The following is a 12700-nucleotide window of genomic DNA, read 5'->3' as shown; positions in this document are numbered from 1 at the left end:
CGCACTGTATCGTGTGCCAAGGATAGCCCTTAATGAAGTCCACGGTGAGGCTTTCCTGCCATGTTTTCAAAGCTTGCCAGGGCTGGGGGAGCTGCTGAGGGAAGCCATCAGACCCCGGCAGGGTAAAGCGTGCATCCTTTCCCGCAAGCCCTGGCTCATGAACATGTGTTTTTGGCAGATGTTGGCAGATGAGCACTCGCCGGGAGCTGCTGCACCTTTCCCTGCCCCACTGTGGCCCATGCTGGAGTCAGCCCTTGTCCTCGAGGAGTTGGGCTTGCTCTGAGTGAGTGACCTTAATGTGTTAAGAGGGGCTGGGCTCCCCAGGGCCCTGAGCTGGCTGCCTCTGTGGAGAGATTAGATGGGCCTTGGTGCCAATTCCTGCCCGACCTCTAGGAGCTGTGCCAGCGGATTTGCTGGAATAAACTCCCAGCCGCTAACTCTTACATCCATGTGGACCCTCTGTGTATTTTTTAATATGAAACAAAATACTGAATCTTCCTGTTTACATGCCTCACAAAGTGGAGCATCCTCAGATACTGGCTCTTTCCTTTAGGACCAGGCAGTGGTGGATTTACATGGTGTTCTTCAAAAATCTTCTAATCCCCCCTCTCCCCTCAAAACTTTAACCATCTTGCTGAAGGTGAGTGAAGTTTGGATGCTCTCCCTGCAGGAGAAGAGGATGCTTCTGGTGGATAGGCCAAAACGGCACAGGCATCCTGTCAGCAGTTGTTTCCTAGAGTAAACATGCACCAGCAAAACTCCTGCAATGAAGCGCCCAGCTTCTTACTGCTTTGGTTATGGCTCTTGACCTGGCTGGGACAGAACGTCCTACATGGAAAGAGTGGAGGAAGGCGGGAAGGACATGGATGCAGAGATGGGAGTCTGCCCTGAGGATGGCTACCGCCTGCATGCTCCCGGGGCAGCCCTAGCTTGGTATGAGGGGTGAGCAGAGGGGGAGTCCTGGTTCAGTGCAGGCAGCCTGTGGAGAAAACATCTCCTTGTTCACCTTTCTGTGGGTGGCCTGCTCCTTCCTTCCTGCTAAGTCCTTATTGCAGTTCATGTCTAGTGGGGAAGAAAGGAATCTTTCTTCGTAGGGAGCCCTGGATTCAACCCGGGGCAGAGCATGGCCTGCCCAAAGATGAGTTTTCCTTACCTCCCCTGGCTTTTCACCTTCCTCTTCCATTGGCTGTGGCAAGGTCCAGCACTTGGGCACTTTGATTGGGACCTGAGTGCTGGGAGCCTGCTTTCTACATCAAAGGCAAAGCTTCCCTTTGAATTCTTGGCTTCTGAAGGATGGTGAGTGCACGGGGCTGCAGCACCTCGGGGCAAGGGACGGGAGAGTGATCCTTCCCGGGTTGAGTCAGGGAGCAGGCATGCTCAGATGAAGCTGGAGCAGCTGGCAGTCACCATGTGGCGTGAGCCAAGGCTGGGACATCCCTCGGCTCCGGTGGCTCTGCCTGGGGCAGGTGGCAGCAGCTGACAGGGGAAGCAGACGATGGGGTTTTCCTGGAAAGCTTTCTGTCCATTTGCTCTGCTGCTGGGGGAGAAGCAGCCTGGGTGAGAGTCTGGCCCAGTGGAGTGGCAGGACACTGGTATGGGCTTCTGTCCCTGCCTGTGGCTTTCCCCTTACTCTTTGTCTCTTTCCTATTAAGTGGATCCTGACACAAAGCACATAGCTCTGATCACAGAGGTGATATGCAGGAATCAAAAAAATCCGTGCTAAACTGCTCCTTGCCCTCTCTGCCTCCTGTTCAGCATCTCCCTGGATGTCTTGGGCCAAATGTTGTCTCTGTAGAGGGATTACACCTCCAGGGCGACGCTAATCCTCTGCAGCTGCTGTCTAGCATGGGGCGGGTGGCGCTGGAGGCGAGGGAAATATTTATTTTGAGTTTTGCCATTGGCCGCTGCCCAGGAAAAATGAGTGACCGTGCTGGGGACTTTGGCCACCTCTGCACACAGGGAGAGCTGATCTTCCTGCTCTGCTGGTGCCTGCGGGAGAGGGGTGATAGCTTCCCCTGGCAGGCTGCAGAATGGGACCACCCAAGCAAGATTTTATTTGGATGAGGGAGTGGCTGTGTGCTCTGAGAGCTACCCTGGGGTGTGATGGGGAAAGCCTCGGAGCCGCTAGAGGTGAGAAGATGATGGATGCCAAGTTGTGCTGAAGCAGACCTGCAGACTGTCTGCTCCACCGTCACCTTGTGCATTGCCCCTGCAGCCCCAGAAATTACTTGCCTCCCTGTGAGACGAAGGGTCAGGCACCATGGGGAACGAAGCTGGGGGCTGCGGGGTGGGCGCGAGGGGAGGTGACGGGCATGAGGCGTACACGTGTGCCGAGCTCAATGCAGCCGGCAAGTGCATCCCACCCAGAGCAGGGCTGTGCTGGCACCGACCCCCTGCCCAGGCAGCACCTGGAGCCTCACTCCCGCCTGCAGCATGCACAGGCAGCGGGTTCAACCCCTCCCAGGGCCCCATGGCTCTCCGCTCTGTCCCCAGCATCGTTTCCTCCGGCCTTGAGGCCGGCCAGTTGCTGCTCAGTGTGTCCCGGCCCCAGTTCTTCCTCTGCGCCGAGCCCAGCTTCCTCTCTGTTTTCCGAGTCTTCTCAGCGGTGCATAGGGGATCGTACCCGGGCTTGCAGAGGAAGAGGAGGTGGTGGGAGGGAGCGCGGTTTCTCCTGTGATGGTGCCAAGCGGGCAGAGGGAGCCCCTGCCAGCCCTGGTCACCCCCATCACGGCGGCCACTCCTGCAGCAGGCTAGCGCAGCAGGCCCTGGAGGACACAGCTCCTGGGGTCTTTTCCAGGTCGGGCTTCTCCAGCCTGTTTTGGGGAAGCTGAGAGCTGCCTAGTGGGGGTGTATCCTGGCAGGGCTGCCTGGTGCCTGCCAGGGCCAGGCTGAGCAGGACTCGTGCTTCCTTGAGCCACCAAAAGCCCTGGCCCGTGCAGCAGGTACATCCCTGCCCTCCCCAGGGTCTTGTGTCTGTGGGTGGCCGGAGGCGAGCCAACCCCGCTGCGGGTATGGAGGGCAAAGTGGCAGCCTCCAGCGAAGAGCCCAGGCCCTGCTGAAATGCTGGGCTTTGTCTCCGGCAGGGTCCCTCACTGCTGTCCATGAGCGTTTCCAGATGGCCCCGGGCTCCTGCCACCAGTTCCACTGCAGCATCCGGGGAAAAGCAGGAGGGGGGGTGGGAAGTGAAGTCTCAGCTCACCGAACATGGGCAGTCTGGGCCTCTGCTCCCAGCGCCACCGATTCCCCCTGAGGAATTGCTCCCAGATCCTGTCCCACCCTGAATCAGCAAGGAGCTCCCTCGCCTGCCGTGGTGTTGGTGCCCAGGGAAGGGGATGCCACGAGCATCTGGCCCTGGGCATCCTTGGCCGGCTCAGCTGGCCTTCCCTGTGAGCCAGGCATCTCTCCAGGTACCAGGCTTCGGGGTCCCCACTCCTGCTTCCCACCAAGCCCTCAGCACCCCTGGGAAAGAGGGGAAACACAGCTGCCGTGGGAAATAAATCTGTTGTCGGAAATGCATCTGCCGTGGGAAATGCATCTGCGCCTGCCTCTGAAGCTGCCTTTGCGGGGGCAGGGAGCGGCAAATCCCAGCCATGCTTTCCTCCTGCCTCGCCTTTTGGTCAGGTTCATGCCTTTTGGTAGCTCCTGGTGCCTGTTTGGCCCCAGTTCAGGGCAGGCTGGGGTGCCGGGCGGCCCCATGGCAGGGCTCCTGGTCCAGCAGAGCTGTGGGTCCTCCCACGGCTCTGGGGAGGACCCCTGCAAGCACAAATCTGGCCAGAATGGCCAAAACCGAATTGAAAGGAGTTAAAAGCCAAGGAATGTGACCCAGCACAGCTTGGCTGATGGAAGACTGGAGCCACTTGGAGACCTTTTTTTCCCCCCCAATTCTTCAGGGTTTTTCTGACCCCGATTTTGGCTTCTCGCTTGGCTGCAGTGATGTGCTGAGTCTGAGCCAAGCGTGTTTCCCAGGGAATCAGCTAATGGCTGGGAATCACTGCCCAGTGTGAGCAAGGATGGAGGGGAGGGGAGGGGAGGGGAGGGGAGGGGAGGGGAGGGGAGGGGAGGGGAGGGTGGCCCAGGCCATGGGGTTCCCCCCACAGTGCCAGCAGCCCCGGGAAAGCGGGGCAAGAGCCAGCATCGGTCCTTCCCTTTTAAAGTAATTAGTGGCTGACGAGTGGTGCGGCAGTACAGGGTAATTTAGTGCTGGGAAGTGGCTGCAGCTGAGTCTTGGGCACTGAGCCAGCGGCTCTGGGTCCTGGGAGGGGGAAGGATGGGGGGGTGGGACACAAAGGCTTCACCCCTAGCCATGAAGGCGGGGGTTCCCTCCTGCAAGGGCTGGCAGGGTGGGGATGAGGGCAGAGGGACAGCTGGAGCCCCAGGGAGGGGGGAGCAGGTCGGGGATGGGTTAATGCTCCCTGCACCAAGCCCTGTGTCAGAGCTGCCAGCCCCGTGGGGAAAGAGGCAGGGCATGGGTGCTGTCTGGGTGCTGGTCTCATGAGTCCAGTCCCATAGGGAGACCCCCCCCCCAACTCCATAGGGTCATCCCCACAGGGATGGGCCAGACCCACACAACCCCCCGCCTGGTGCAGCCTGCCTCCCCACCAGTGTATTAACTGTGCCAGGCCTCTGCCACCCGCCTCGAGGCTGCCCCTGCGGCTCCAGAGCAAACCCAGCCCCTGCTCGCCAGCCTGGTGGTGCCTTTCCAGGAGAGGCAGGGAAGCCGCTATCCCCAATCGCTGCCGCATGCTGCGTCTGCCGCCTGCTGTGGTTTGGTTTTCCTTCCCATTAAAGCCTGAGCACCATTTTTCCCTGGATAAAGCCAATTTCCTACACACCCACCCCCGCCAGGTCTAATCTTTCCCACTCCCACAATTATTTCTCCCCGATCTCTGCAGTGGTTGCGACTCCTCCTGCTTTCCTCTGCCAAGACAGCAGCGGTGAGACAGGATACGGACACCCCCTTCCCCCCAGGAAACACGCCAGGGCCGCGTGGGGATAGGGAGCCGAAGCACCCGGTAAACCGGCTCCAGGAGGGACCACGCACCGACCCCTGGCTGCCGCAGCCGACGGCCCCTGGCCGGGAAGGGAGGTGGCCGCCCAGGGCTAGAGTGCAGCGTCGGCCGGGAAGAACAAGGCGCACTGTGTTCCTGGCAAGGCCATCGCCGCTGCCGTGGGAGCTGGTGAAAGGCAGCTCTGTCCGCTGCCGGCGGGGTGGGAGCTGGGCTGCTTTTGCTGACACCCCCCCCCAAAAAAAAAATGGTAGCCCCAGGGCAGGGGCTGCTGCAGGGACATCGCCAGCCATGCTAGCCCCTTCCCCACATCCCCTGGCAGAGCACCCAGGCCCCGTGGCTGCCAGACAGGTGGCACCCCCAGGCAACCCTCCATTACCACAAAATCTGCCAAACCTCGTGCGGGGGAGCCCATGCGCCTCCTGCCCCCATCCCGCAGCAGAAAGGACGGCACCATGGCTCTCCACGCACCCGACCCGTTTAATACACGTACAAGGCGGCCATGCCCACTGCCCTGCCCCTGGGACCATGTGTCCCCACGACTTCGCCCCACGGTGGCAGCAGGCTCCGGGCTGAGCTGAGCCCATGGCAGGGATGCAAAGGTGGTGTCTCCCCTCCTCATGCTATCTTCAGGCACCACATCCCTGTACCCACACAGTTCAACAGGATACACAGCCGCGAGCACGGCCCTCCTTTCCTCTCACGCTTCCCTGCCGTTGCAGGTGGCAGCAGCTGAGACCTGCCAGCTCGTAGCACTTGTGAGCAGCCCCCAACCCGCTCAGCAGCCCATGCGGCACAGGCACAGCCGCAGCAGGTACACGCGGGAGGAAGGGACCCTACTGGGACCCCTTGGCAGAGATGGGTGCAACATGATGGGTGGTAACCTGAGGGTCACGGCCGGCGGGGGGGATGACGGACGACACAGTCACCAGGGAGCAGGCAAGACCTGGATGCCCTCCAGCCCTGCCGTGACTATTGCCCGGTCCCAGCCCAGCTGCTCTGGAGGGGCTGGGGGGGTGGTGGGCACCCCCCCCTGTTCTGAGGCTGGAGCCATCAAGCAACACTGGGGCAGAGGGGCCGAGGCCATGGGGAGGGGCAAGGGGAGGGGGAGGTCAGGTCCATCATTAGCACCATGGTGGTGGGGGCGGTTTGGGGAGGGAGCCAGGGTCAGACCCACTCCTGCAAGGAGCGCTTGCAGTACAAGAGCATTCGAGGCGTGCCCTTCCTCTGCATCTGGACGATGACATAGATGAGGCCGAGGATGCAGAGCAGCAGCACCAGCAGCACCAGCACCATGACGACGCTCATGGTGCGTGTGTACTCGTCGATCTGCACCACCACGTCCACGTCCCCGCCCGGCTGGCGGCCACCCTCGCTGTAATCCTCCTCGTCTTCCTCCTCTTCCTCCTCGTCTTCCTCCTCCTTGCCTTCGGTTCGCCCGTCCCCATTGGGGTTGAAGGGGGGTCGGTCCCCATCAGGCCAGCGGGGATGGGGGTCCGGGACCAGCTCCGTGTGACAGCCCATGAAGTCCCGTAGGATGGATTTGGGATAACCTGGCTCGGTCTTGAGCCGCTCATTGTCAAATTTCCAGTACTTTGTGCCTCTGTAGAAGTAGGTGGAGGCTGGGGGGGGAGGAAGATGGAGGTGAGGGATAAGTGGGCAGGCATAGGACACTCCTGCGGATGCCCAGGACAACAGGTTTTGCTCTGGGACCGGTGAAACCCTTCAGAAAGGGCTTCACTGCTGACTCCCGGGCATCCTCCTGGCCTCCATCCCGCATGGCCAGGCTACCAGAGGGGTGACCCCATCCCCTCTGGTCCCACCCCTGCTGCCCACCCTTCTTCTCCTCCTCTACTTACAGGCATCCGGGCTGAGGAAGGCACCCTTGGGTGAGGGAGGGATGCCCACCCAGACAGAGATGGGTTTTGGGTACCCAGGGTCCACGGAGCGGGTGTCCTCATTAAAGCGCCAGTATCTGGGGGAGGGAGGCAGTGAGCAGGCGAGGAGCAAGGGGGGGGCTCCACCACCCGCCATGCCCACCCCTGCCAGGGGCCAGGAGGTGGCAGAGCAGGGAGAAGGACCCCACAGCCACTCACCTGTCCCCACGGAAGAAGAAGGTGTGCCCCGTGGGTTCCCACCAGATGGCTGCGTCGATGCTGTCGTAGGGGATGCCCTGCCCGTAGGTGACCAGGGGCTGCGGGTACCCAGGCTCCAGGTTGGCTTCTCGGAAGAGCCAGTACCGGTCACCTGGAGGGGGAGGGGATGGAGAAGGGGGGTGAGGCGGCAATGCCCACTGCTGTGGCAGGGACACGTGGACAGTGACGGGGATGCGATGCCTGTCCCTTTGGGATCAGGCAGCAGATCTGGCTGGGGAGGGGGATCAGGATGGGATGAAGCCAACCAGTTTTCAGCAGCCTGGGAGGGGGCACTGGGGGCCCCCCTCCACCTCAGCCCTCCCACCCAGATTCCCTGCTCACCTTTAAAGAAGACGAACCTCCCGTCATGTCTCTCATAGGCGGCATCGATGTCCCCGGGGAGGCCCCGCCAGAAGTGCCCAATGGGCATGGGGTAGTTGTCCAGCACCCGGTTGTGCCGGACCCTCCAGAACCACCGGCCCTGGTGGGAAACGGGGTGTTGACAGAGGACAGGGGGATGCCGGGACACAGTCCCAGCGCCAGACATCTCGCCAGGGTGTCCTCCCACCCAGGGACCCACCACATCCCCAGGGAAGGGGCAGGAAGGGGTCCCAGCTGGTACCTTGAACACAAACATCTCCCCACGCAGCACCGCCACTGTGTCGAAGTTCCCATCACAGATGTTGGGGCCATACTGGTCAGGTCGGTCTGGGCTGCCAGGTTTGGGGGGCCGCTCCGGTTTCCCTGGGGGGGGCGGTTTAGGGGGTCTCTGGTCTGGCCTGCCAGGTCTCCGGGGTGTCATGGTGGGCAAAGGCTTGGTGGGCTGAGGGTGCCCGTCCGCGGTACCTGGATCGGGTGGGTGAGAGAAGGCATGGGGTAATGCAGACCAGCAGCGCCCGTGCCTCAGTTTCCCCACGCACGTGCCCAGCTTCCCACCTCTGGGCTGATCCCCCACCCAGCTCCTCACCGTACAGCTGCTGGATGCCCTTGAGGTCATCCTCAGGCAACTGGAAGTTCTCTGTGTCCATCCACTGGTAGAAGGGGGCCATGATAGCGCTGGGGTTGCTGGAGTGCTCCAAGCCCAGCGAGTGCCCCAGCTCATGCACGGCCACCAAGAAAAGGTTGTTCCCTGCAGGGAAAGGCACCGTCAGCAAGACGGGGTGGAGGACACGACACACGGGGTGGGTCCTTGGTCCCAACACCCTGCGATGAGAATGCTCTGCTGGGAGCTGCCTGCATCACCCATGGTGGAGCTGCTCTTCCTGCCACTCCTGCCCACACCAGCACATCCCCCGCCACCAAACCCAAGGGGCCACCAGGCTCCTCTGGTTGTCTTCGCCACCTCCTTAGCCCTCAACTCACCAGACACATCTGTGTTCTCCAGCGTCCAGGGCTCATCCGAATCGAAATGCGTGTCCCCCCCCATGCCAGGACCGGGAAAATAGGCGTGAGCCAAAAACCCCCCGACGCCGTCGAAGGGGGAGCTGTCTCCGTGGAAGCCAGAGGCAAAGAGCACCATGATGTCGGCCTCCTTCTTCCGCTTCTGCCGGATGTCCTCGTAGGGCACCTCCCGGAAAACCAGCGGCGTGGCTTGCTCCCACACCCGGAAGGCTCGGCGGACGGCCTCGTACGAGTGGTACCGACCCAGCTTCTCTGTGTAGTTTTGGATGCTGGGGGGTACAGAGCTCACTGGGGACGGCCCGGGACAGCGCTTGCTCCCCGAGGGGGTCCATGGCTCTCCATGGGCTGGGGGCGGGCGGGGAGCCCCAGAGACGTTTGGGTACCTGAAGGTGAGATGGCTCTGGCTCCAGCGCCGCCCTGTCAGCGCGTACCGCTTCCGCCGCATGTTGGACTTCATCCGTGCCCCAAACTGGTCCGGGACCCCGCAGCGGGGACGTTTCATCCACCTGCCGGGGGGGAGGGGGGGGGGTGCATCGAGCCAGAGCTCAGCCCACCGTGGCCAAGGTCCCCGAGGGGTTACAGCAGCCACAGCTGGCGAGGGAGCTCTCCTGGCTGCAGGGGTGCAGCCCCCAAAAGGGGAGATGCAGCTCCCATGGGAGACAGCACCCACACTTCCAGGTGCAGGCAGAGCTCCGGGGCTGGCGGGCAAAGCCAAAGAGCCCGGGAGCGGAGCTGCCTCCTGCTAGAGCAAGAGGACATGGAGAAACTCACGCCTTGGTCTCCTCATCCAGGACGCCGGTGACGGTGATGCCGTAAAACTTCTGCATCTCGGCGAGGGCCGAGGAGAAGGTCTGAGCCGAGCGCATGGTGGACATCTGCCGGCTGGGCTGCGGCAGGTAGCCGTAGAGCCGCAGCCATGCCTGCGCCGGGGAGAGCCAAGCGTGAGGCCGCGGCAGGGAACGGCCCCGTGGGGGGACCTGGAGCTCCCTGGGGAGACCCGGGCGAGGCAGGATCCGGCCCACCACCCGCTGCCACCCCAGGCTGATCCCCCCCCTCACGGGGCGTCCACGCCAGCTTCCCGGGGCAAATGCCGCACCCAAGCAGGCAGGGCAGGCAGCACGGGCAAGCTGGAGCACGCGGGCAGCGGTTGGGGGGCAGGGAACAGAGCCCCAGTCCTTCCCCACAGCGGGGAGGGGGGGGGAAACAACACCTCCGATTTGGGGGGGCTGTCGGTCACCCTGACCCCGAGGAGAAGGCAGCTGGCAGGGGGCCAGCCTGCCCGCAGGCTGCCTGTCTCCCTGTCCTCCTCCGGAGGTGTCCCTCAGGAGCTGCAGACAGACGTGGGGCCAGGGCCCCCCCCCCCGGCCTCCACCCACAAAGGGGCTTCTGTCCTTCGGGGCCGGCAGCCCCCCGGGGTGCGGGACAGGGGCCCCCGGAGAGGGGCAGCGGGCAGGAGGGGAGCCTGGGGTGTGCCGGGTCTCTTCCTTCCTGCAGCGGCCTCCACCTCCCCTTGTCCTTTTTAATTACTTTTTATTTTTCTTTTCATTACTACTTTTCATTTTTCTCTTTTATTTTTTTCCTTTTTTATTTTTCTCCTTTTAATTTTCACTTTCTAACTGTGGGGCTTTTTTTTTCCTTTTAATTTTGAAAACTTTTTGCTTTTTTCTAAGTTCCTTTTACATTTTTCTTTTTTTTTTTTTCATTTTCCAATTTTTTTAAAAAAATGGTTTAACGTTTTCGTTTTGAAACATTTTTAATCTTTTATTGATTTTTTTTTTACACCCCCCTCCCAGGGCAGGGTGATGGAGCAGGACTTTATCAAAGGCCCTTTCACCCCCCTCCTCCTCCTCCTCCCGCCGCGGCCTCGCGTGGGCACAAAGCTCTTCCTCTCCCCCGCCGGCTGCTGCTGCCCGCCGCCCCGGGGGGCGACCCGGAACCACCCCCCCCCCCGCCTCCCCTCCCTGCCTGCACCCTGCCTGCACCTGCGGCTGCCAGGGCAAGCGGCGCCGGCGGCCGCAGGTGCAGGCAGGGTGCGGGGAGGGGGCAGGCAGGGTGTCCCGGGGGAACCCCCCCCCCCCCGCTCCGCGCCCCCGCTCACCTCTGCGTTGAGCTCCTCGCCCGCCGCCGCCCCCACCAGCAGCACCAGCAGCGCCAGTAACGGCGGGGGGCGCCCGCCCGCCCGCAGCGCCCCGCCCGCCCGGCAGGGGGCGCCGCCACCTCCTGCCATACCGGGCCGCGCCGCCGCAGCCGCCGCTGCCGGTTCGCGGCTGCCCCCGGCCGCGCCGGGCCGGGCCGGGCCGAGCGCGGCGGTGTCGGAGCTATGCCGCCCTCATGGCCCGGGGCCGGGCCGCCGCGGGGGGCTGCGCACGGTGCATGGGCGGCGCTGCCAGGCGCGGCCCGTCGCCTGCCGGCCCGCCTTTGTGTGGGGGATCAGGCCGGCGGCGCACGGCACATGGGCGGCCACGGCGGCTCGGCGCGGCGCGGCTCGGCGCGGCTCGGCTGCCCTGCCCTGCCCTGCCCGCCGGCCGCAGCGGAGCGGAGCGGGACGAAGGGACGCGGGCGCGGCGGCAGCGGCGCGGCTCGGGTCGGCGGGGAGCGCGCTGGGCGGGGCCGGGCCGAGCGGAGGGGCGGGGCCGCGGGGAGGGGGCGGGGTTGCGGCGTCGTGGGGGCGGAGTCGTGGCGCCCACACACCGCCCACCCCCCCCCCGCCCCCCCCACCTGCTCAGGCGGGCGCGCGCGGCCTCAGGCAGGGCCTGTCAGGGGCGGGCAGCCAGGCCCGGCCCTGCCCCCCCCTCCCCCCCCCCGCCACCTGCCCGCTCGCACCCGCCATTTCGGGCCGCGCCGGCAGCCGCCCCTCGCCGGACTTTGTCCCCGCGGCCCTGCCGCCGGGGCCGGGCCCGTCCCCCAGCCCCGAAGCCGGGAGCGGGGTCCCCGACGCCCACCGGAGTTACGCAACGGGGCGATGGGCCAAGGCGGGCCCCGCCGGGGCGGGAGCGGGGCCGCTGGTTGAGCATTAACCTGACACTGCTGGACTCGGACCGCGGAGAAACCGGTCGTGCCGGAGCCAGTTTCGCTGGAAGTCCCCGGGGTCTAAATATATCTTTGTTTTTCCTTCCCCAAAAGAAAACTCCGGGTGTAATCGCGTGCCTTGTCACGCAGATCCCCATCCCAGAAACTAAGTGGCCACACAGACTTAACCGAATTTTGTTAAGGATTTTGAAAACCGGCTATCGTACAGGCGCTGGCGCCTGTGCCGAGGTGCTCCCACGGCCACGAAGCCCCAGGGCTCTCATGTGCGAGGACCGGCAGCGCGGCACCGAGCTCGCAGAAGCGCTTGCAGGCATCGCCTCATCTGAAGTCTGTGGGAGCTGGGCATGTCTGAAGGGGAACGGCTGAAATATACCACAGAAACAGTTTTATGACACGAGGAGACAGATTTTTACTGCTCAGAAGTCCCAGAGTCTTTCATCAGACAGACATGGAATGAAAGATTCAGGGCAGCACATCGGCATCCTTCTCCAGCTACACGAGAGGCTGCAGCCGACCTCCTCGCAGGAACAAAAGGATTAAAAAGGAGCTTCGCCCAAGGGACCAAGTCCAGCCTGCCATCCCCAGGGTCATCACAGCACCGGGGGTGCTGGTCCCACAGGGAGAAAGTGTGGAGCCTGGGCAGGAGCTGCCAGCCCTTGGCTCCCCCGCGGGCACTGCCCTTCCAGCTCAGGGAAAAGCTGACACTGCCCTCTCTTGGGCTCGCCCACACATGGCAGCAAGCTTCCCAGGAGAAGCAGCCCACCAAAAAGGTCCTGGGCTTATGGCACCCACAGTCTTAAACCGAAGCTCTTCTTTTAGACCCAGCCTGGAGTGCTGGAACGCGAGGGGTTTCCAACCTCTCCCCTCCAGATTTCATCTTTTGCTGTTTGGCAAAAGGATCAGATACTGAAATTTCTCTATAGAGGCAGCATCAGTGTGAGAGGGACGCAGAACATGACACAGGAACTTGTCCGAGCTGGCTTACAGTAGGGAGATGCTCTGGCGAGACAGTCCAGCTCCATGTTCTTGTCTCTTGCTACTCAAAGCATGCTCGGAACCTCCTGACAATCAGGTAGTGCTATTTCCAACTGTGCAAGACACTCTCCCTTTAGCAACAGCTTCCCACGC

The 12700-nt window shown here is 62.9% G+C and overlaps 1 protein-coding gene across 1 annotated transcript; it reads right to left on the bottom strand.

The window, feature by feature from the left end:
• Positions 1-5468: 5468 nt before the first annotated feature.
• Positions 5469-11145, bottom strand: MMP15 (matrix metallopeptidase 15). Its single transcript, XM_075040592.1, has 10 exons — positions 10641-11145; positions 9314-9462; positions 8926-9048; positions 8504-8811; positions 8109-8270; positions 7764-7987; positions 7484-7622; positions 7103-7253; positions 6866-6981; positions 5469-6628 (listed from the first exon to the last, which is right to left on the bottom strand). The coding sequence occupies exons 1-10, from the start codon at positions 10767-10769 to the stop codon at positions 6174-6176; spliced, it is 1956 nt and encodes a 651-aa protein (XP_074896693.1). The 5' UTR covers positions 10770-11145; the 3' UTR covers positions 5469-6173.
• Between the last annotated feature and the right edge of the window lie 1555 nt (positions 11146-12700).

The sequence above is a fragment of the Buteo buteo genome, chromosome 11 (assembly GCF_964188355.1).
Source record: "Buteo buteo chromosome 11, bButBut1.hap1.1, whole genome shotgun sequence".
NCBI classification, from domain to species: Eukaryota; Metazoa; Chordata; class Aves; order Accipitriformes; family Accipitridae; genus Buteo; species Buteo buteo.
The sequence above is the reverse complement of the archived record's forward strand: the minus strand, read 5'-3'. Positions and strand labels throughout refer to the sequence as shown.